Consider the following 23,680-nt stretch of genomic DNA (forward strand, 5'->3'; position numbering starts at 1 on the left):
TCGTCCGGGCAGCCCATAGGATATAGCAGCTTCTGCTGCCGACGCTCCTATTCAACGGAGCGACGGCAGCAGATCGCTGCTATATCAGTCGCTTGTTTTTCAACATGTTGAAAAACAAGCGACTGCAACGATCAGCCGACATGAACAATGTCGGCTGATCGTTGCACTCTATTCCACGGGACGATTATCGTCCGTAGCGGCCGATATCGGCCGAATACATACGATAATCGTTCCGTGGAATAGGGCCTTTAGCAGAGCTGAGGGTGTTGTGTGTGAGGAGCAGCGCAGGGGAAGAGCTGGATGGAGGGACAAGTGTATCCAGTGCCACCATCACTCCAATGTACTGCATGAGGGAGAGTGGGTGAGTCACTGAGGGGAGGACTACAAGTCCCAGCACAACACAGCTGTAGTCCTTCTATAGTACATATAACATTCACTATCAGATGTCTGCAGCAGGTGCCCCCACCTCCATGGCTGACATTATCCTACAGTGTAATGAGAGCAGATGACTGTATCTAATCCCACTGTGTGTGATACCATCTGCTGGGGCTCTGTATCTAATCTTACATTGTGATACTGTATGCTGGGGCTGTATCTGATCCTGCTATGTGTGATACATCTGCTAAGGTGTTGGTCAGTGAACGGAGGGGCGCAGCCAGGGAGATGAGGGATAGGCCACACCCACTTTCTCTCAGCCAGAAGAAAAATTCATTTATTCTTCTGAGCCAAACAACTGGGGATATCTCAGCGAGCGTACACGCTATCAACACAGTTTAGGGCTCTTTTTAAAAGGTAACACATGGGCTTTTTATTTGAGGAATTTCATTTTTTGGCTACTGAAATTACAGTTGTGCTTTAACAAGAGCTGCAAGGACATCGTTACCAATGTCCTTGCAGCCCTTGCTAAACTGGCATACATTACCCATCCACGTTCCAGGGCTGCTCCTGCCGTCCGCTTCTCCCCGGGTCTCACGCGTGCTCTAGCTTCACAGCGGCCTGTCAGCTGATAGGCCGCTCATCCAATCACAGGCCGGGACTGCCGCAGCCTGTGATTGGCTGAGCGGCCAATCAGCTGACAGGCCGCTGTGAAGCTAGAGCGCGTGCGGGACCCTGGGAGAAGCGGACGGCAGGAGCAGCCCTGGAACGTGGATGGGTAATGTATATCGTTAGTCGCAGCCAGTGCACCGCTTTTACATGCAGCGGTGCGCGGTCGGTGCCCGACAAAAATAGGTTCTAACCTATATCAACGATCAGCCGATGATCGTTGTCATCGACTGATCGTTGCATTTATTACACGGAGCCATAATCGGCCGAATCGGGCCAATTCGGCCGATATCGTTCTGTGTAATAGTACCCTAAATCACCAGCTTAAATGCTACCAGAGCTTCCGCCCCAGCCCCTGAGAGGAGCAAGGAGTCTGACAGCAGCATGAGACACCAATAGCAGCCAGGGAGCCCTCCCCTGTACTCAGACTGCAGCCCCTGGGGGCCAAACTGTGCTATGTTGGGGGGGGGGGGCTGAGGCAGCAGCTGAGGCGGGACACTGTAGCAGCAGCAGGAGACTGCAGGAGTCTTTGCTCAGCCAATCAGAGATTGCAATGGTGTCCCGCCTAAGCTGCTCATTGGCTGGCTGCATTCAGATGAAGGAATTAACATGACAAAGATACAAGATTACGCACACTGGGAGCCCTGGAGGGTAATTTTAACCTCCTTCCTCCCAACAGCGAACAGTGTGACCCCAGCAGGTTAAGAGGGGATGCTATGCTTCCTCACTTAACTCCCTGGGTGCAAGACTATTCAGTCTTGCACCCAAGTGGTTAAACGGGGATGCTATGCATCCTCACATAACCCCCTGGGGGCAGCCTGGTCAGTCTGGCACCCAAGGGGTTTAACAGGGATGCTATCCCCTGGGGGGGGCAGACTGTTCAACCTTGCCACAAGGGGTAAAGTGGGGATGTTATGCATCTTTACTTAACTTCCTGGGTGCTAGACTGTTTAGTCTACCCCCCTGAGCAGATGCATATCATCCCCCCTTAAACCCCTGGGAGCCAGATTGTGCTCCATTTGCTGTGCTGAACGCACTGTGCCCGCCTCAGCAAGGGATGGGTTAAGTGACTTGCTGGTGCAGGCGCAGTCTGCTTATCACAGCAGGTGAAACACAGTCTAGCCTCGAGGGGGTTGAGTGAGGATGTGTTGTATGCCCATTTAACCCCTTGGGTGACAGACTAAACATTATTGCCCCAGTACCCACTGCCACAGGGATACTAGTAAAAGTTGGTTACCAGTAGTCCCAAAGTGTGAAAAACTGGCACAAAATTTTTTGCCGCTCAGGGATTATTGGTAGGTACCAGGATCTTCCAAGTAACCCTGTGGTAGTGGGTACTGGGTAATAATGTGGGGGTTAGTGTTAGCCATTTTACTGGTCAACACTAAGACCTGGCTTAGAAGTGGATGCCATACATAATAGAATTAGTTTTTTATTGAAATAAAAACACCCCCACCCCCTCATTGATCATTTTATTAAAAATAAAAATCCACTGGTCATTGTCGTAGTCCACCAGGGCCAGACTGCACTCCATCTGCTTGCTAAGAGCACAGTGCCCATGCCAGGAAGGAAGGGGTTAAGTGACTTGCTGGAGCAGTGACTTCCAATGGACATTGAACTCATCTCTTCTAATTTGCATATTGGGTGGGCAGTCGAGTGGGCTGAGATTTCTCCACAGTGGGATCGGAGATGGGAGTGGGACCGGCAGAAGGGGGTATAGGGAACTCTGACGAGGGGTCGGGTTGGTTTCGCCCTGGGTGCGGGGGGCGATCAGGGCTGCGGGGGGGCGATCGTACGGCCGGGGGGTGCGGGGGGCGATCATGCGGCCGGGGGCGATCGGGGCTGCAGGGGGGGCGGGCAGGATATACATTACCAGGTCCCCGCTCCTGCTTGCTTCGGCGGCTCCCGGCACATTCCGCCCGGCCAATCAGTGCACTGCCCCGCCGCAGCGCACTGATTGGACGGGCGGGCCGTGAAGACACCGGGAGCCCCGAAGCAAGCAGGAACGGGGACCCGGTAATGTATAATGTCCGGCGGCTAGGGGGTTAATGGGGAGGGCTGCAGACAAAATCGCAGCAGGGATGTACATCCCTGCTGCGAGTTTCTCTGCTAATGAAAGTATAGGGCTGGGATCTGCAGCGAGTCTCGCTGCAAAAACGCAGCAAGGAGACTCGCTGCAGACCCGCCAAGTGGGTTTGTAGCCTTAATGCAATTAAAGACCAAAAGTGAGGCAATAAGAGATGACCACAATTTGGGCATGCTCAGGTCAGTCAGAAACCAAGCATGTGTCATTTGATCAGTGGTGGCTAAAGAAATTGGTTTCAGCCCTAGGGAGTCCAGTTTTTCAGGCAGCCTTAGGGCTGCATTCAACTTCTGCAGCCACCGCTAATCAAATGCTGTACACTTGGGTTTCGACAAACCTGGGCACGCTCGAATTGCACTGTGTACACAATGTAATGTGTACACAAGAAGTCATGCGATAATTCACACAGTTCTGCACAGGAGATGATCTGTAGGAGGGGTTGTTGGCCTGTAATGGCTGATTCAAGGAGGAATGGCAACAGGCCACTATGTTTTGGCTAGGGTATTTATATAAACTCAACAAACTAAATATTTGCCCGGGGTGAAGTATAACCTTATTATTCCATTACCATGCACCAATAATGCAAGTTACCATCCAGGAGAGAAATGCAAGTTACCATGTCACACTACTATAATCTATACTATACTGCTATAATTTTAGTAAAGATGAGGAGAACATAGCACATTCATAAAGCATAACTCAGTCCTTATTTCTACTCAACATACATTAATATAAAGAGACATTACATGAAATCGTAATACTAGGGATTTATGCCAACATATTACCACCAGTAGTGTCATCTCGATAGACAGACCATGATTAATTGGGTGAAGAGCACCACTGTCTTGATGTGTTTGAAGAAGAACACCACAAAAACCAACCATCTTGAAGAAAAATGACAAATAAGCAAACTGTGTAAAATCACACAAAAACCTGTCTTTTTTCTTTCATAAATCCTATGTGTGACACCTGCCCAATTGTCAATTTGGAGGCTGAGGGATGAATCTGCACAAACCAATAACTATGGCTTCTGCTTTTTAGCTCCCATGACTGCGGATGCCTGTGATTAAGCCATATTGCACAGAAAATAAACATAATGGACATGATATCAATCATATAATAAATCTTTAATAATGACAGACGAAAAGTTTCTTGATTATTCAAAGATTACTCGTACAACAAGAAGATTAAAAGTATACATATCTTAGTCACCGCAGATGAAATATGTCACCAGCTTTAGGATAATGGGGTCCTTTCTCGATTCAGCTTATTTGGCATGTTTATCAATTTAATTTACTTCTACAATCCGCTTATGAATTATTTGAAACGCACACAGTATTATTCATACATTTGTCAACCTTGTAAAGTAGTTGCAGAGAAAAAAATATATTACAAAGGAAAGGCTACAGAGAAAGAAGAGGTGCACACTGCAAGGGTTAAATGGTCATTGTTATATCAAACAATTTCCTTTCATTTGATCATGTGAACCTATGTGATTCCTAACACATTTGTAAAGTCAAATAATTTACCAAAATGACTACTTACCCCAGAAAATAAGCCTGAAAGCCTTGGGGTCCCTCTTTCTAACAAACTGCTGTCTACTGTCTGTTGTTAGGGGTATTCTGTCTTTAGCAATAAAGAGACAAAGATGAAACCTGGAGAGTGTAGATGAGGCTTAAGGCCCTATTCCACGGGTCGTTTAGAGGAGCAATATCGTTCGTATTCGGTCGATATCGACCGCTACGAACGATATTCGTCCCGTGGAATAGAGTGCAACGATCAGCCGACATCGTTCATGTCGGCTGATCGTTGCAGTCGCTTGTTTTTCAACATGTTGAAAAACAAGCGACTGATATAGCAGCGATCTGCTGCCGTCGCTCCGTTGAATAGGAGCGTCGGCAGCAGACGCTGCTGTATCCTATGGGCTGCCTGGACGATCAGCGATCCCCCGGGCAGCCCCCCCGCAGCTCCCCGCCGCCCCCTCCCGCACTCACCCGCTCGCTGCAGCCGCGCTGAATAGCGGCGGCAGCGAGCGGGGAACGAGGAGCAAACGAGCACTATTAGCGCTCGTTTGCTCCTTCAAACGACTCGTGGAATAGGGGCATCAGCTGTTGTTTTGCAGGGGGGAGATCTTAGCATTTATTCATGTATGTATTCTGAGTCTGCCTGGCTCCTCAAGAGGTTTTCACTGTAGCTGAAAGGTAAATCAAAGCTTTCCTGTTATTTCTCACCCATAACTTTTCGAACAACTGCCCCATGTGCACATACTTGTGTTTTATTATGTAAACAGTGCTGCCCGATTATATCATCTGCCCCCTCCCCTTAGTCTTTATGATTAGCACAATTACACTGCTTAGACCAGGGCTGCTTTTGTGATGTTACCTCTGCCTTGCCATGGTCCTGCTGCTGCTAATGTTTGAATCCTTGAAAACCCAGTGCATCAATAACCCCCTTTTACCACCACCTGTTACCTATAGTACTATGCTGTTAATCTTCCCCAGCACAATACCATGTCATTGGTCAGAGCAGTAAGGGAAAGGAAGTCTGAGGAGCTCAATAACAGCAGCACAAAAATCACCTTGCTCCCCCCCCCACACACACACACCAAAGGGTTAGTGTAACACAATCATGCTAGTAAAATATTTTGAAAGTACAGGTATACTTCGACATGTTTAGCTCCATGCATTGGTGTTTTTTAAAGGGGTTGTCTAAAATTACAATAAAGAATAGGAACTTGCATTTATTCTTCCAGAAACCGCAGCAATCCTTGCTGGCTGTGTCTGATATTGTAACTCAACCATACGAACTTGAACAGGGCTGAGCAGCAATATCTGATATAGACCCATGGACCCATGAGTAGCACTGTTTTGGGGGGGGGGGGGGTAGCACTGTTTTTTTTTACTTAGTAGTGAAGAGTTTCTATGATCAAGTGTGTTTAGTTATTTGCATATGTTTGTTGTATTACAATCAAAGTATGACCGTTAAGGATAAAACAACATAAAACTAAAATTATTATTGCCATCCTCAGGGTGGGTTCACACATACCATATCTGCAGCGTATTTCATGCTGCAAGTTCGCAGCCCCCTTAACCACCTGCAGCCCGGTGCATACACTAATGGGTCTACGCTTGCTTTGGGGGCCCCTGGCGTCTCCTGGCGCTCAGCCAATCAGTGCACTGCCCCGTCTCAGTGACAGTGAAGGTATTCGCAGCGTATTTCACTGCTAACTCGCATCGTGAATTTTGCGGCAGATACAATATGTGTGAACCCACCCTTCTTATGATTTTTAACTGAGTGCTAAAATAACGGAGTGCAGAGTGAGTTGAGTGCAGAGTGAGTTGGCTCGGTACCTTACAGCTGCCGAGTACTGCTCTCCGACGCTTTGCCCGGCAGCCTCAGGTGGACGGTAAATAGGCACGGTGCCCAGTAAGTAGCCAAAGCAGCATGAACTTGCGCTGCCTTTGCCCTCTGCCAGCATTTAGGCTTTTTTAGTCAAGGGTGAGTGGCTGGGAAGATGGCAGAGCCAGTGTAACCCTCATGCCTACTTACCAGATGCCAGGACAGTCGATTAAACATGAAGATTTTGAATTTGCTCCCCCACCTGAGACTGCCGGGCACATCTCTCCAATGTCGTGCCCGGCAGTCCAGGTACTGGAGTCAACTCTATCTTCCTCAGGGAGGTAATTGGTTCCCTTTAAATTTATGATCTGATTTCAATTTTGACATTAGGACACAAAAGGAAAGTTGAGCAGTTTTGTATTTATGCCAGAGTCGCATTTTTACCCTGGTCAGGGTAAACTTTTATGTTATTTTTAGACCGTTCTGGCACCATGTTTCAAAAATACCCTGACGACAATTTAATTTGATTGTACATGTTGTTTGTTTATTTATAAACCTTTCCAGTAGACATCCAGTCATGGTGCATCACACCTGCGAAGCTAGAACTATATCACTGTCTGTATAGAACATTATTACTGTATAACTGGTGGCGGGGGGATAGTCCTGCTTTCACTGTTTAGGAGTCTGTGTAAGTGCGGCGACTGTCTCCGATCAGCTGCGTCTTCTCATTTGCATTTGTTGGTTGCATTACAATGGGAGTATGACCATCTAGGATACAAACAACATAAATTATTTCTTCATCAATATTATGATTTGTAACCAAAACTAAACGATAAAAAATCTCCTTATTTTACAGAGAACGAGTAGTTTTGAACAATAACAAATATTCATAGAATATATATATATATATATATATATATATATATATATATAATTATTGTATTTAATTTAAGTAATCAACAAATATATTTGCCCAGATATATAAAAGGGTGTATATCAATGGAAGATTTGAGTATTTAACCCCTAGACGACCCTGGGCGTACCCATACTTTCGTCTGCAGCAGCCGAAAGCAATAGAGTGCCTATCTCATTGATCTATGCAGTATTACTATACTGCATAGATCTCATTGAGAGATCAGTGCACTTATACTAGAAGTCTCCAGGGAAGGGGGGGGGGGCTTGTAAAAAAAAAAAGTTTTATTATTAATAATAAAAAAACTCCCCTAATAAAAGTTTGAATCACCCCCCTTTCCCCATGTTATAAATAAAAATAAATAAACATGTTTGGTATTGCCACATGCGTAATCGCCTGAGCTATTAATTTATTTCCTTCCTGATCTTGCACGGTAAACGGCGTAAGAGCAAAACAATTCCAAAGTGTAAAAATGCGCATTTTTGGTCGCATCAAATCCAGAAAAATTGTAATAAAAAGCGATCAAAAAGTTGCATATGCGCAATCAAGGTACCAATAGAAAGAACACATCATGGCACAAAAAATTACACCTCACGCATTCCCATAGACCAAAGGATAAAAGCGCTATAAGCCTGGGAATGGAGCGATTTTAAGGAACGTATATTTGTTAAAAAATAGTTTGAATTTTTTAAAAGCCATCAAATAAAATAAAAGTTATACATGTTACATATCGTTGTAATCGTAACAACTTGAGGAACATGTATAACAAGACAGTTTTACCCCAGGGCAAATGGTGTAAAAACAAAAAAATTAACAAAAAAAAAATGTATTTTCTTTTTTCAATTTCACCACACATTGAATTTTTTTCTGGTTTTGCAGTGTAGTTTATGAAAAAATTCAGCCTGTCATTGCAAAGTACAATTAGTGGCACAAAAAATAAAGGCTCATGTGGGTGTCTAGGTGAGAAAATGCAAGTGCTATGGCCTTTTAAGCACAAGGAGGAAAAAACAAAAACGCAAAAATTGAAATTGGCCCAGTCCTCTAAGGATAAACCAGGTGCCCCCCATTCGGCAAAGCGGAGGGTACTTGGTTAATCTGAAAGTGACAGTCTAGCCCCCAAAGGATTAGGTTAACCCCCTGGGTGCCAGAGTATGCTCTGTTGGTGGGAGGGAAATCCCCACTGAGACAGGAAATTGCTGCCGCCACTGATTGGCTGAGCTGCGATAGTGAAGAGAGAAGGAAGACCGCTCCAGAGAGATTACTTCCCCTTCACCTCATGTATTTTAAAGTGTACCCATCACAATCAGACCTTTTGAATCGACAGAGAGATCCCCTGCTAATCCAGAAAGTTGGGTCTTCATGGATACGGGGACACAGTTAGACCATGATGCATTATTGTCTGATTGTGTGTCAGGAACCGGACAGCAGGACAAGACAAGACAGTGAGCCCTAAGCTCAGCCCCGCCCACTGTCCTCTACCTACTTGCCACAATCCGCCCTAAGATGGCGGCAAGCAACTTGGCAGTGGTCCATGCACTGGCTAGGTGGAACACAAATACAAGACAGACAGACAAAACACAATGAAGAATAGTAAACAGTCCGGGTCACAACAATCGGGCAGCAAAAGTACAAAATCACAATACTATAAACGTAGTCAAAGTCCAGGCAATATAGTCAAGGGCAGGCGGCAAGCAAGGGAGGTCAAGGAATAAGGCAAAGATCAGGGATAGCAAATACACAAAAGATACAAGCGGGCAGAGACAAGTCAATAACCAGCAATAAGTGCACAGACTGAGGTTTGTTATATAGGAGGCCAGGGCTCTGGTCCAGAACGTAATTGGACCATCCCCCTGATCTCCAAGCACAGACACCTGAGAACAAGAAAGATCCACTGGCAGGATGACCTGTCAGTCACAGCAGAACCAGAACACAGATTAACCATGACCTGGCCAGACAGAACTCAGCCGGTGAAGTCGGGTGTGTCTCCCAACCCAGGTGAGCAATAAACCAGAGTTCACACACAGCAAAACAAAACACAGAAACAGGATACAAGAAAATCAGCGCCTTCTCGGCCGAACAGCACGAGCAGAGGGACGCATAATGCTCCGCAGAGATACCATCCTGACATTGTGTCTCTGTATTCATGGAGACTCAACCTTCTGAATTAGCAGGGGATCTCTCCACTAACTCAGAAGGTCTGATGGTGACAGGTACACTTTAATTAGGATATGCATTACCAACAGTTGTTGGTTTTGCCTCATCGTCCCTCGGTGATAGATATGACAGTATATGATGTATTAGCAAATATTTGTTTATACAGATCCTTAGTAAAGACAAGTACAGTAGCAATTTTGCTGACTATAAAATCAGTTGCAATGATGTAGGATGATCACCATATGTAAGATTTCCAGTACTCATTCCTTCTATTGGCATTTCAATATGTGGTTCCTGAAAGTGTACACAGATAATAGAGAGCTGCACTCGGAGAGCACCAGCCATGAAGATATTCATCCTTATATTTTTGCTCTGCTCCTCAATAAGATATCATTGTGGCAAATCTCTGAAAAATAGAACCTGGCAGAGAGGTGGTAGTGTATGTAATTACTTTTCTCCTACCATTATTGCTCTGTGATATGAAATCTCAGCTTTGCTCACACATATATATATATATATATATATATATATATATATATTGTTTATAACAAGTCTGCGCTGATGTCTAAGCCCTGGCATATACATTTCTGAAGTTTTTATAGCGTATTTGTGGAATGATTTAGTAAATTGCTTTCTTTATATAGTATCAGCTCTTCTTCTATCTCCTCTAGAAGAGCTACGCACAATAAGGCTTTACAAGAGACTACTTAGACTTGTAGGTTGTTGTGGAAAGAAAGTGATGACGTCAAAAAATAATATGAAATGTGAATAATGTTAATGATGTCTCAGACAGATATTGTTTGTAAAGTGCAAATTCTTGTGATATGATAAGCAATGATAAACACAGGTTATGATGTGCATTGCAATTGGATCTCTGTGACCATGGTGGCAGCAGGGGAACACAGAAGTTAAGTATAGTTTTTTGTATTCGTTTAGCGCCTTCCTAAGACTATTTGTTATTTTTTTTCCCCTGGAATACTGGAGCTCAGACTGGCATACTCATTGGGCTAAGCCAATCACTGATGACAAATTGGGCATTTCTTTGTGTCAAAATGTGGATCATGATTCAAAAAACTAGAACAAGGGAGCTTACCAATAAAAAATTCTTGTGGGATGCCACCTATGTTTTTAACAAACCAAAATGTGTCACCATGACAGAAAAACACATATAAGGTGCAACCTCATTCAAATAATACAACTATGTCATAGCAAATTAAATTTTATTGAGAAAACATATCAAAAACAAATTGACAAAACACACTAGTCATGCTTAAAAAAACTTAAAACACCTAAACTGGGTAAACCATTACTGGGAAGCAGTGAAGATCCACATACTTCCCACCGGAGAGCTTGCGCATATCGTCACACACGAATGAGTGACTTTGTCAGGGGCTATGGTTCCTATCTTCTGCCTACCTTATATCCACTAAATTCTGGAAATACAGTACTTTAAACACTAATAAACTGATGATTAATTACCTGTGTGGCTCTCTGGTGGGAAGTATGTGGATCTTCACTGCTTCCCAGTAATGGTTTACCCAGTTTGGGTGTTTTAAGTGTTTTTAAGCATTTTTTTTGTCAAATTGTTTTCAAAAAGTTTTTGATATGTTTTCTCAATAAAATTTAATTTGCTGTGACATAGTTATATTATTTGAATGAGGGTGCACCTTGAGGCCATATTCACATGGTGTAAGACACCGGCTGTTCTGTGACCCGGCCAGGTCACAGAATGGCCGGTGTCAGAGAAGATGATCCCGGCCGGTACTGCAGTACAGGCCAGATGATCTTCACTTCTGCTGAATTCTGATGCAGGTGCATCAGTGCGCACCCGCATCCAAATTCCCAGATGCACACAATAGAGCGCGGGACGGAGCCGCACGCTCCATTGTGTGAACTGTTAGGTTCTTTTTTTGCGGCACCGCTAGTGATCCCAGCCGGAGAGTATACTATGTGTATACACTGCGGGCAGGATTCCCTCTAGCTGCAGCACAGTGTAAGTTCTGTATTAATCACGGCTATGTTGCAAATCGGCAACAACGGCTGTGATTAATACTGAACTTACATTGTGTGAACATAGCCTATATATGTTTTTTCTGTTATTGTGAGACAAAATGTGGATCATGATACACTGATCAGCAGGCACTATTGGAACAGCAACAATGAAAAATTGGGCTTGTGAGTATCACTTTTCATATTTCCGCTGCAGGACAACCTTCTTAATTCTTGCTACAATATAAATATAATGACAGGCTTTGAGGGTCCTTCATAGCCCCTTAGGGAAAAGGATTAGTGGTCCTTAAAACTTTGTTACTAACAGAATCAGGGGTCCTTTAAAACACCTTAAAGTGAGGGCTTGGTGGTCCTTTAAATTTTTGTTGTTATCACGACTTCACATTCTTGCATCATGGCTTAGCCTTGGATGGCTGGGTTCATTAAGATTTAATTTATCTCTTAGAGATATCACTTTGACCTATGGAGAAACAATTCTGCCAACACACTGGCAGGCATAAGTGTCCATGACACACATAGATGACTTCAGTACGTTAACAAGATTTTATGCAAACCTTCAAGGAATTTGGCTGCCTCTATGAAATACATTAGGGCCAAAAATGATAAGTGCACAGACTCACTATGTATTGGCAAGTAAATATAAAACTTAGTAAAAAAAAAAAAAACTAGGTAGTTAACATAACGGGATTAAACAGCACAAAGTAATTTCTACTGTTTTTATCTCAGGTATTAAAGGATATCAAAGAAATGTTTCCTCAAGTTTTTTTTTACTATGAAAAACTAGTAGAATAGATCTATAAAGAGTGTAAAAGAGTGATTAATAACCCCATAAAGAAGACCATGTGCGTTTCTGACCAGCCCGTTTTAGTAGCTACCGCCATGTCTTATAATATAACAATTCTGGTGCGTCTTTACAAAACTCTGCATTATGCCTTCCTCTGTTATTCCTACCAGAAATGTATAAATCCAAATTATGATCCAATGGTATTTTGGAATTCAACTGGTTTTAGAAAGTTATATAGATTTGTAATTTACTTCTATTTAATAATCTCAAGTCTTCTCATACTTATCAGCTGCTGTATATCCTGCAGAAAATGTTGTATTCTTTTTAGTCTGACACAGTGCTCTCTGCTGACACCTCTGTTCGAGACAGGAACTGCCCAGAGCAGTAGCAAATCCCTATAGAAAACCTTTCCTTCTCTAGACAGTTCCTGTCTCGGCCAGAGGTGTCAGCAGAGAGCACTGTGCCAGACTGGAAAGAAAACATAATTTCCTGCCGGACATACAGCAGCTGATAAGTATGGGAAGACTTGAGATTTTTAAATAGAAGTAAATTACAAATCTATATAACTTTCTGAAACCAGGTGATTTGAAAGAAAAATATTTTCACTGGATAACCCCTTTAAATCAAAGTGCGTGAATAGGCAACAAGCTGTAATATAATGTGTTTCATATGTTTCATCACCTGATTCCATGTCTGTTTTGATCTGTTCTTCCAGGTCCTCGGGTGACACATAGTACTCATAATCTTCCCCCGCTGATGATTTTGGTTTACACTTTCCAAAGCAACAATTGCAGCAACAACAGAGACAGCAGCAGAAGTAGCATCCTGTCAGCAGACCACATAAGGCAAACAACCCCTGGGGACAAAGACAGATAAAGGATCTGGTCAGAGGGAATTATATTCTGCATTACAGCATGTGCTGGAGGCTGTACAACGGCACAATGAGGCCATACTACAAAACAATAGTTATTGCCTGTGGCCCCACATGGCGCATAAAACCCTAGATTTGGCTATACAACGGTAAAGCAAGGCCCCATAGAAGTCAGTAAGTGCCCTATTATTATTATTGACCTGAGCTGTTACACAGCCGTTTACATGTGGCTTTAAAGCAGGGATGGAGAACCTTCGGCCCTCCAGCTGTTACAAAAGTACAATTTCTATCACGCTTGGACAGCCAAAGCTTTGGCCATCCAGGCATGATGGGAGTTGTAGTTCTGCAACAGCTGGTACCCCTTGCCTGCCCTGTGCCATTTAACTTAGTGAATTTTTTCCCTGCTACCACCATAATGGGAATACTATTAATGGCTAAACTGTTCCTATATTCTGACATATGTGCGGTACTATACGAACATATCTACAGTTTATTAATAACCTAGAACTGACATATAGACTCTTATACTGACATTCATTTACTTTGTACATTACAGTAGTATAATTCATTGTTTTGTTACCTTTGCCCACCAACTAGACAGCATGAAATATGTGTTAACATTTTCCTCTCCAAACTGCTCTGCAACGTACAATCCAAGGGATCCGTACTTGTCATAAATATTCCTCTTAGACATGTCGGATAGGATGGAATGGGCATTGTTGATCTCCTTAAATGTTTCAGCTGCTTGGGGATTGTCAGGATTTTTGTCGGGATGATGTCTAAGAGCGAGTTTTCTTTCATCATAGGAAGAAGACACAAATGAAAGATATGTTAGGATGTTATCAAAATGAACAGATTTATTACTATATACCACTATCTAATTTTTTTTCATAGTTATAAATTATATGGAAAGTTGTAAAGGCAAATCTCTTCCAGGTCATTGATTTTTTTTGTGCGACCCTTGGAATATATGTAGTGTGGGATAACTTGTAGTACTGGTACATAGATCCTATAAGTTGTTAAAGGGAATCCGTTATTGGTTTATGCTCCCTGAACCACAACTCATACAGGCCTCAATGTCTTCTGTCCGCCCCACTGACCTTGATTGATATACAAAGCCAAAGAGGGAGAGGTCTACCAGTCAAGGCTAGTGGGGTAGGGAGAAGCCATCCAGGACCGTCCCAACAACTCATGCAGGAAAGTAAAAAAAAAACCTTCCCTTTAAATTTAGATTGTGAGCTCTTTTTTTCTCATTGTTAGAGGCCAAGTAGTTTTCTTTACTGTTGTTTGTTGCTTTACCAATTAGAAAAAAAACAGCAGAGGATGTGGGCAATTTATACATGGTTAAAAAAAATTTACCTCCCCCAACTCTCTGGGTTCGGCAGGGCATTCTACTGTTCTAAAAAAGAGGAAAATCAGATAGCGACACTTCAGATAATGTATTCGCTAATCAGTAAATAAAACATTTTAGTACTTGTAGGTCTCATCAACTTAAATATTTTTGCAAATACATTCGGGGGATTATCCAGTGCTGCAAAAACATGGCCCCACTCTTGTCTCCAGTTTGGGTGTAGGTTCTGTAACTCAGTTCCATTGAAGTGAGCGGAGCTTAATTGCAGACCAAACCTAAACTGGAGACAAGAATGTCCATGCCCCCTCGTTTAATGGAATAAAGACTGTCTTTTTGCTAGTAAAGTTCAGTGAGTGCCACCTTTCTCTTATGTATGCCATTTTAAAAATTTATGTGAATTAACTTAATGCGTTCTAACTAAGTATAACTATATTAATTCAGATGAGAATACCTCTTTAATTATATTTTTATTACAAGGAACCAATCAGCACAATAGTAATGATGTAGCTCCCAGTTACACCAAATAGCTCGTTGAAGTGGGACAACGCACCGATTGGCTGAGCGCTATCAGTGACCCGGGAGCCGGAGAAGCAAGCCAGAGCACAGGTAATGTATGAGCTTCATTAAATGGCCGTCCGGGAGACGATTAGTTAATAAGGCAGTAGGGCAACATTCCCAAAAAATGCAGAGGCCATACGGAATAACCATAACGCATACTGCAATTATTGTGAGATTATTTGAAATTCTACTTGTCTGAAGTATGTAACATTTGTGTGCTTCTTATTGGAACAAAGCAATTTGGCAAATAAATCGAAGTTAAAAATATAAAAAATAATAATTTTTAACACTGTGCGTAATAAATCGAGTCGAGGTCTGAAATATTTGATCAGACATAAAAGAAATTAAGCAGTCAGTAGAAATAGCTTCATTAATCACAGATTCCTAACACAGATGCATCCATGTCATCACAATTAATTCCAAATTAGCCAGCATGCTGTAAAAAATACCAAATCAATTTACAATGATAGGATTTATTATACATTAAGAGCCAAATTAGTACAAAACTACCAGAAAACTATTTCTTCTAATAAAAAAAACGGTGCGACAATATATTAGCATGTATTATCATAGTAATTAAACTTTTCAGAATGAATCAGCTCGCTCGCAAGTAGTTTAAACTATTCAGCTCCAAAGTAATGCCGTAGAGAGATCTACTTAATTCATAAGTGCTATCTAATATCCTCATAATGGCTCATTATGCAGAGTCAACCAATATTGTCAGTTTTAACAATGATTGCTAAGTAAATATTCCGCCGCTGTCTGTTATGTTAAATTCAATTTTCTTCAAAGTGAATTTTTCCATTACGGATTTCACCTTTAGCAAATAAATAATCAGCCCCTCATTCAAATAAAGCGTCTCAAAATAAAACTTGTCTATGTAAATTATGTGATCAGTTAATGAGGCAACATGTGCTATGCCGCACCATGAATATGTAAGCGGCGCAAAACTGATCAGATCATTATATTATTATTATATCTATAGGTTAACAGCTGATCTATCCAATGGAGGGTGTGCTTACTGCAACAGTTAGATACAGTTTTTCCAGGGAAAACTAGGAGTAGATTAAATAAATCAGACAGAAGTAGAATCCTTTCTATAACCTTAACTGTGCTATCCACTCATTTCTATGATTAAAGTAGTACTCTGTGTGGGAGGCCTTTTCCACTATAGCTGGGGTGGATGAAAGCAACAATGTCTACTTACCTCTCTGGTTCCAGTGCAGGGGTCCCTATAACATTGCTCCCGACCCCTGGTCCTGGTCGCTTACTAGTCTGAGACTGTGCTTGAGACGTGACATTTCAAGCTGCTTAACCATTTGGAAGCTGTAGCGGGGTCCTGCTTGTGCCGCTGAATGAGTGGGCGGGCTTGAGTCTCATCAAGTCTCAAGCCCTGTCCCAAACCAGAAATCAGCCAGGGACTTGGGGACCACAGTAGTGTGATGCAGGCCCCAGCGCTGAAACCAGGGAGGTAAGTGGCCATTGTTGCTTTCATTCATCCATTTAAAAAAAAAAAAAAACCTTAAAAAAGGGGTTGTCCGGCAGGGGAGGGGGTGATTAAAAAATAATAATACCTCCCAGGCTCCCACACCACAGCTGCTATCCTACCACTCCATTCCTGCTATGCAGCCACGTCTAGGTACTGTGATTGTAACACTGCGGGCCCCCTTGGCCGATAAGCAGCTGAGGGGGGATCCTGCTACAGTCACTGACTGGCTGGGCAGGCCTACAATGCCACAAACCTAGAACCGGGAAGCAGCTGCACTGCAGGGACAGAGCAGTATGTTACCAGCAGTGGTGGTGTTACAAACTCGCTGCCCCTTGTGTATTCCACCCTTTTTTCCAAGGTAGCTTCAAAAATTCTTTTATTCCCTTGAGCAAAATGTCAAAGAGGCTTTCCCAAGCTCCTGAAGTGCTGAGAGCATTAACGCCACATCCCTTCCCATCACATCCCTCACCCTGCTTGATTGACAGTCGCTGGAATCGGAACCCCAAGGGTCAAGGATCAGAGGGATGATCATTTGTCTTTTGGTAAATGATATGAGAACAGATGAAGAAGACATGTTCGTCTTTTTCCTCTTTTATTTTTATCCTGCCTTTTCCTTATTTTAAATACAGTGAAACCTTGGATTACAAGTAACTCGGTTTGAGAGCATTTTGCAAGCCAAGCTAACAATTTAAAAAATTGCAACTTTGTAAACAAGCAAGATTTATAGATAAATACAAGCCCCCTGTGTCCCCATGCTGATACTGTAATGAGTAGAAAGCCCTCTCTTATTAACCCACTGCTACCTGATCAACACTGCTGGTGATCCGATGCCTTCCAGCTCTCCTGTAGTGTCCGTTCGTGTTCCCAATGCTTCCCTCTGACCCCTGAATCAATCCCTTTACCGCTAGCTGCTACAGGCAGCCGTCCCTAGTACCAGCACCAACAGGTTTGCAGTACTTGGGGAGTTGTGTGCGGAGGGAGAGTTAACTAGTTAACCCCTTCTTTACTAATACAGTGTTCTTTATTGATACAGAGCAACTCACCTTATTTGGATTGTGGAATGAATCGTCTGTGTTTTAATTATTTCTTATGAAAAAATTAGCTTTACTTTACTATACGAATGATATTGGATTACAAGCACATTCCCGGAACAAATTTGTGCACGTAATCCAAGGTTTCACTGTAACAGTAATAATGATACACATACTAGATGCAAAAATGTTATGTGAACAGGACTTTACCTGAACCATGGCTAAAGTCTTCTACTAGTACTTATGATTTGAAATTTTAGATGAGCACTATGCTAAACGGTCAGATTGGTAATAATACTTTATGTATAGGTAACAAGTGTTACCGGGTTATTGGTATGGCCTGAAACACGTTACTTGTTGTACTCAATAAAGAAGTTGTGTTTTCTTATGGTTATCATTGAGGATCTTTTTGTCACTTTTCACTGTCCAAGAAGGAAGTCACCTTGTCACCTAATTTCCATTTACTCTCCATTCATATTAGTTTATTTTTGGCTGAACCTGTAGATTTTTCCAGGAACAGCTAAAGATCTAATGTGGTTTGGGACCTATTAATAGAAGAATTCAGGGGGAAAATAGACATGTTGGATTTTAACATGGCCTATCCTTTGTATCCATGGGAGGTGTCTGGCAACGCGCTATTCCCTTCTCTCAGCCAAGCATGCATATGTATGGAGAAGTCGGGAAAAGTTCCGATTACCAACTAGCATTTGGTTATAACAATCTCATGGGTATGGCTGGCTTTGGACTCTGACAGTCCCTTGTGCATGGAGAACCTCTGAAAATCAATAAAAACTGAATGCATCATTCCAAAGACTCGTCGATAAATCTCTGTTGGCTGCTTTCTCATGAATATGGAATTCTATGATAAAATCTATATTCCTGCTCTATGTAGGTGATGGATATTCTTAAATCTACTTTTGGCAAAGCAAAATAATTGCATCTGTGGATCCCTTTCATCTACAGGACTGTACCGTGAAGAAGAGATGATTACTTTTCCAAAATAAAATCTTGAGAGATTTAAGGTTTTAATTTCTTTTCATACATGAGGGGTAACATTGTTTTGGTCCAGACTGGGGGACTTTTATTTTTATAACAGACCGTGTTACTGTATATTATTTACAAAAAAATCTTATAGTTTTTGGCACCGGATATGACGCATGAGTTTATTCAATGGTGGTCAGATTTATCAAACCATCTGTATTTCTAATAAGGTAACACAGTCCACATTATATTATTACAGCAGTTATTTTGAAACATTGTTATTGTATATCCTATTCTGCTGACCTCAAGATATATTGGAAGGAGATTGGCTATATAAGCTTTAAGATAACATTGACGAGAATTGTATCCAACTGATGCAAGCTAGAAAATTCCAGTGTCTAGATATAGCTAGTTTCAGAATTGTTTTGCTGTCTCCCAGTGTTATTGATTCTTTGCTAGAATGTTCACTCAGTGTGTCAGTTATGGTGGTCACACATGCTCAGTAGCTGAGTTAGACTACCTGGATCCTCTTATACACAAACAGTGCAGTTACTAGTGCTGTACAGGTCCAACCAATAAAAATTTGCTTCTTTCACAATTTATAGAAGTCTGAGGCTAGGAGCAGACACAAGATGGAGAGAGTCCCTGCACAACAACATCAGCTTCCCACCCTTGGACATTTTACAATGAGGACATGAGGGCCTCTTATGTCTCAGCGCAGTTCTTCACATACAGGTAGGCTGTCCATACGCTGGTTTTTTTAGGGGTGTGTGTCTTTTTTTAGTAGTACAAAACCAGGCATTTTATGGCTATTTTATGTTAAATGTGCTTATTATTTTATTGGTCAGTGGTAGAGATGAGCAAATTTACAGTACAACACTTTGTTAGCTCAGCAATCTGCTTATCAGCCTGCTGCCTTCGAAGTCCATGCCACTCCAAGGTGCTCCACCCCGGGTGCCTGGAGAAGCTGGATCCAGTTCTGGAAAACTTCTCCCACGACTGGATCCATCTCTAGTCATTGGAAAGAAGACTATTTTTAATTTACACATTACACATTCATACTTAAAACACTCATGATTTTTAGCCATAAAAGCCATTTCATGGTTAAAAAAATGGATGATTTTACAGTGTGTGATCATAGCCTCAGTGGGAATACGCTTTTAGGCAATGTTCCCACTACGTGCTAACAATGGCCGCTCTTTAGTGAACGACCGTCTAACCACAGCCGTTGTTGTAAAACTACGGCATGAATTAATGATCATGAACTCTTGTCATGGTTTTACAACGGCCGTTGTTTGCGCTCATCTGTCCGTTGTGTGAACATAGCCTTAGGGTATCTGTAGGTCCCAATACCTACAGGTTTAGTCCTACATTTCAGAGCTGTGGAGTCTTGTCTTTGAGGTAAAGGATTTCATAATAATATTATTATCTTTAGATTTAAAAAAAATATGATTACTTCCTTACCCACAAATGTAATAATATGCACATACAATATATTTATTATGCATAAGATATAATTATTTGCATACATACTTTAAAATGAAAAGTCTTTAGAAAGGCTTTAAATTGCACCTTCTTGCACATTGCTGTGACTTTATTCAGATGTGTAATCTATCACATATCTCAATATATGTAAATGCTGCTGTTGATTTCAGATAGTGCTTCTCATGAGTAGCACAAGATGGATGCCTTTAGTCACTAGCTGAATGATTAGACCATTTTTGCATGGTTACTAGTTAAAAAAAAAAAAGCAGGTGCATATGACATTAAACATCTGAACAAAAAAGTGATGCCTGGTTTTACACTCAATCTGCTTTGAAATAGAGTATTATCCCACAACAACTTTTTTACCTAAAAAACGTCTGTCTTTTCATAATGACAGATGTTATTAATGATCATGAACATGAAAAACTTCCATCTTCTATCAAAAGACAGATATTTGGGGAACATAGCCTTTGAGACACTTATCGGCCCTATTACAAACTTTATAAATTAACATTACCCCAATATGTTATGTATAATACTAGTGACCTCTTGTCCTCTAAGGGGAGGGATGTCACTGTTAAGGTACTTTTACACTGATAGATCTTCTGACATCCATGGCTGTAAACTTGCAGCTTATGGCAAAGTTAATCGAGTTGCCTGGCCTGGCCAAACAAACGATCCTAAAATCATTGGTACGGCCATTTAAATATATTAGAAAAGTTGACAATGCAATATTGGTCCTATGGGCTTTGTGGCCCCTGAAGACTTTATCACGTAAGAAATTGATGTTATCTGGCAATTGGCTGAAATGGATAATGTTGCCTGTTAACAACAGCAGCAATGCACCATTTACCAATGGACAGCCTTCTACCTTTAGACCTCAAGTTACACCCGGAGATGTGATTGACTTGTTTCATAAGTCTGTCATGAAAGACGTCAAAGCTCTCTTGTATCCCGAGTCTCTAGTAACTTATTGGCCACGAAAAGCTAGCCATGGAGTGACTTTAAGCCCAGCCAGATGTTATTGTGAAAAGAGCTGACAAGGGCGAAACGGCTGTGGTGATGGCACGAGAATAATATCAGTGAAGCCCTTCGACAGCTACGAGACACACCGATACCTACTCTGTCCTAAGTAAAGACCCCACTCAGAAAACAAAAGAACTGCTGTGATCTTTGTTACATAAACATACTGTCGACAAAGTTATTGATATACACATGGCGCAGAAGCTAGTTGTAGACTTTCCCAGGACACCAAAATGGTATTCACTTCCAAATATCCACAAGTCGCTGAGCCGGCCATCAGACCGTCCTATTGTCTTGGTGGTCGGCTCCGTAACTGAAGGGATTAACCAGTTCCTGGGCTGGCTGCTGCATCCTTCATTAACTAGCTTCATTACTTATCTGAAGAACAGTAGTGATTTTTTACAGATGTTGGACACTATTCACTGGCAGCCTGGTTATTTGTTGCATTCCGTGGATGTGGAGAGCCTCTACACTCATATCCCTCATGATACAGGTGTAGAGGCTGTGAACCGCATCCTCAGAGGCTTTACCAAATCCGATTTGTTCAGAAGCTTTGTTAAGGATTCTTTACTGTTTATTTTATAGAATAACGCTTTTGTGTACGAGGGGGTATGGTATCGGTAGAGGACTGGCACTGCTATAGGCACTCAGGTCTCCTGCACTTATGCCAACCTCATTTTGTCGCAACTGGAAGACGGCATTGTGTTTGTTACATCTAATCCATTTGCCTTATACATTGTTGTGTATTTTAAGTATGTGGACAATGTGTTCATAGCTTAACATGGCACTAAAGTCCAATTTTCTAAATTCGTCCACTACCTTAACCCGTTAAGGACAGAGCCAATTTCGATTTTTGCGGTTTCGTTTTTTCCTCCTTGTGCATCAAAGGCCATAGCACTTGCATTTTTCCACCTAGAAACTCACATGAGCCCTTATTTTTTGCGTCACTAATTGTACTTTGCAATGACAGGCTGAATTTTTGCATAAAGTACACTGCGAAACCAGAAAAAAATTCAAAGTATGGTGAAATTGAAAAAAAACAACGCATTTTATTTATTTGGGGGAAATGTGTTTTTACGCCATACGCCCTGGGGTAAAATTGACTTGTTATGCACGTTCCTCAAGTCGTTACGATTAAAACAATATATAACATGTATAACTTATATTGTATCGGATGACCTGTAAAAAATTCAAACCATTGTCAACAAATATACGTCACTTAAAACCGCTGCATTCCCAGGCTTATAGCGCTTTTATCCTTTGGTCTATGGGGCTGTGTCAGGTGTCATTTTTTGCGCCATGATGTGTTCTTTCTATCGGTACCTTGATTGCGCATATACGACTTTTTGATCGCTTTTTATTACAATTTTTCTGGATTTGATGCAACCAAAAATGCGCAATTTTGCACTTTGGGATTTTTTTGCGCTTACGCCGTTTACCGTACGAGATCAGGAATGTGATTAATTAATAGTTCGGGCGATTACGCACGTGGCGATAGCAAACATGTTTGTTTATTTATTTGTTTACTTTTATTTATAACCTGGGAAAAGGGGGGTGATTCAGACTTTTATTAGGGGAGGGGGCTTTTTATTGACAACAACACTATATTTTTTTTTTTTACACATATACTAGAAGCCCCCCTAGGGGACTTCTAGTATATACACTTTGATCTCTCATAGAGATCCCTGCAGCATAGATATGCTGCAGAGATCCATGAGATAGGCACTCGTTTACTTCCGGCTGCTGCAGCCGGAAGTAAACGAGTGCCGAGTCGGGGACGGCGCCATCTTGGAGCGGTCCCCGGCCGGCTTCAGAAACGGAGATCGCTCCTCCGGGATAACATCCCGGAGGAGCGATCTCCACCACTAGACACCAGGTTGACGCTGGATCCGGTAATCGGATGCAGCTGTCATGTTTGACAGCTGCATCTGATTACTGTATTAGCGGGCACGGCGATTGGACCGTGCCCGCTAATACCTACGGTCCCGGGCTACAAGCGGCACCCGGGACCGCCGAGGTTCAGAGCGGGGTCGCCGTGCGGCCCCGCTCTGAACGCCCTTACCGGCAATAGGGAGTACCTATACGCCCTTTGTCGTTAAGGGGTTAATACTTGCCAATAAATATGGCATTTGCCAGCAACTTCAGGGGTGATGCTTTAGAATTCTTTGATGTTTTAATTAACCCCTTAGCGACCCATGACGTATCTGATACGTCATGGTGCCGCTCGGGGTGTTCAGAGCGGGGTCCCGCCGGGACCCCGCTCTGAACGGCGCTGATCCCGGCTGACACGTGCAGCCGGGCAGTGCCTCTATTAGCCGGCGCGGGTCCCGTTGCCGCGCCAGCTAATTAAGCCTCTAAGTGCAGCTGTCAAACCTGACAGCTGCACTTAGAGGCTTCAGACCTCACGCCCCTGGTGTCTAGTGGGACGGATCTCCCCCCCGCGATGCGATCGCGGGGGGGAGATCCGTTCTCCTGCCCGTGCCGGGCCTCAGCGTCGGAATGACGCTGATCCCGGCTCGGCAATAGATTGCTATGGCCTGCAGCAGGCCATAGTAATCTATGAC

At 42.5% G+C, this 23,680-nt stretch overlaps 1 protein-coding gene across 3 annotated transcripts in view; it reads right to left on the reverse strand.

Annotated features, from left to right (window-relative positions):
• Positions 1-6,983: 6,983 nt before the first annotated feature.
• Positions 6,984-23,680, reverse strand: part of DNAJC5B (DnaJ heat shock protein family (Hsp40) member C5 beta) — a 56,493-nt gene continuing 39,796 nt past the window's right edge. For all 3 annotated transcript variants that reach the window (XM_069959994.1, XM_069959995.1, XM_069959993.1), the window contains 3 exons: positions 13,779-13,992; positions 13,009-13,183; positions 6,984-7,234 (listed from right to left, as the gene is read on the reverse strand). In XM_069959994.1, the coding sequence (XP_069816095.1) occupies positions 7,143-7,234; positions 13,009-13,183; positions 13,779-13,992 (481 nt within the window). In that variant the 3' untranslated portion in view covers positions 6,984-7,142. The remainder of the gene's footprint in view (positions 7,235-13,008; positions 13,184-13,778; positions 13,993-23,680) is intronic.

This window comes from Dendropsophus ebraccatus, chromosome 2, assembly GCF_027789765.1.
Source record: "Dendropsophus ebraccatus isolate aDenEbr1 chromosome 2, aDenEbr1.pat, whole genome shotgun sequence".
NCBI classification, from domain to species: domain Eukaryota; kingdom Metazoa; phylum Chordata; class Amphibia; order Anura; family Hylidae; genus Dendropsophus; species Dendropsophus ebraccatus.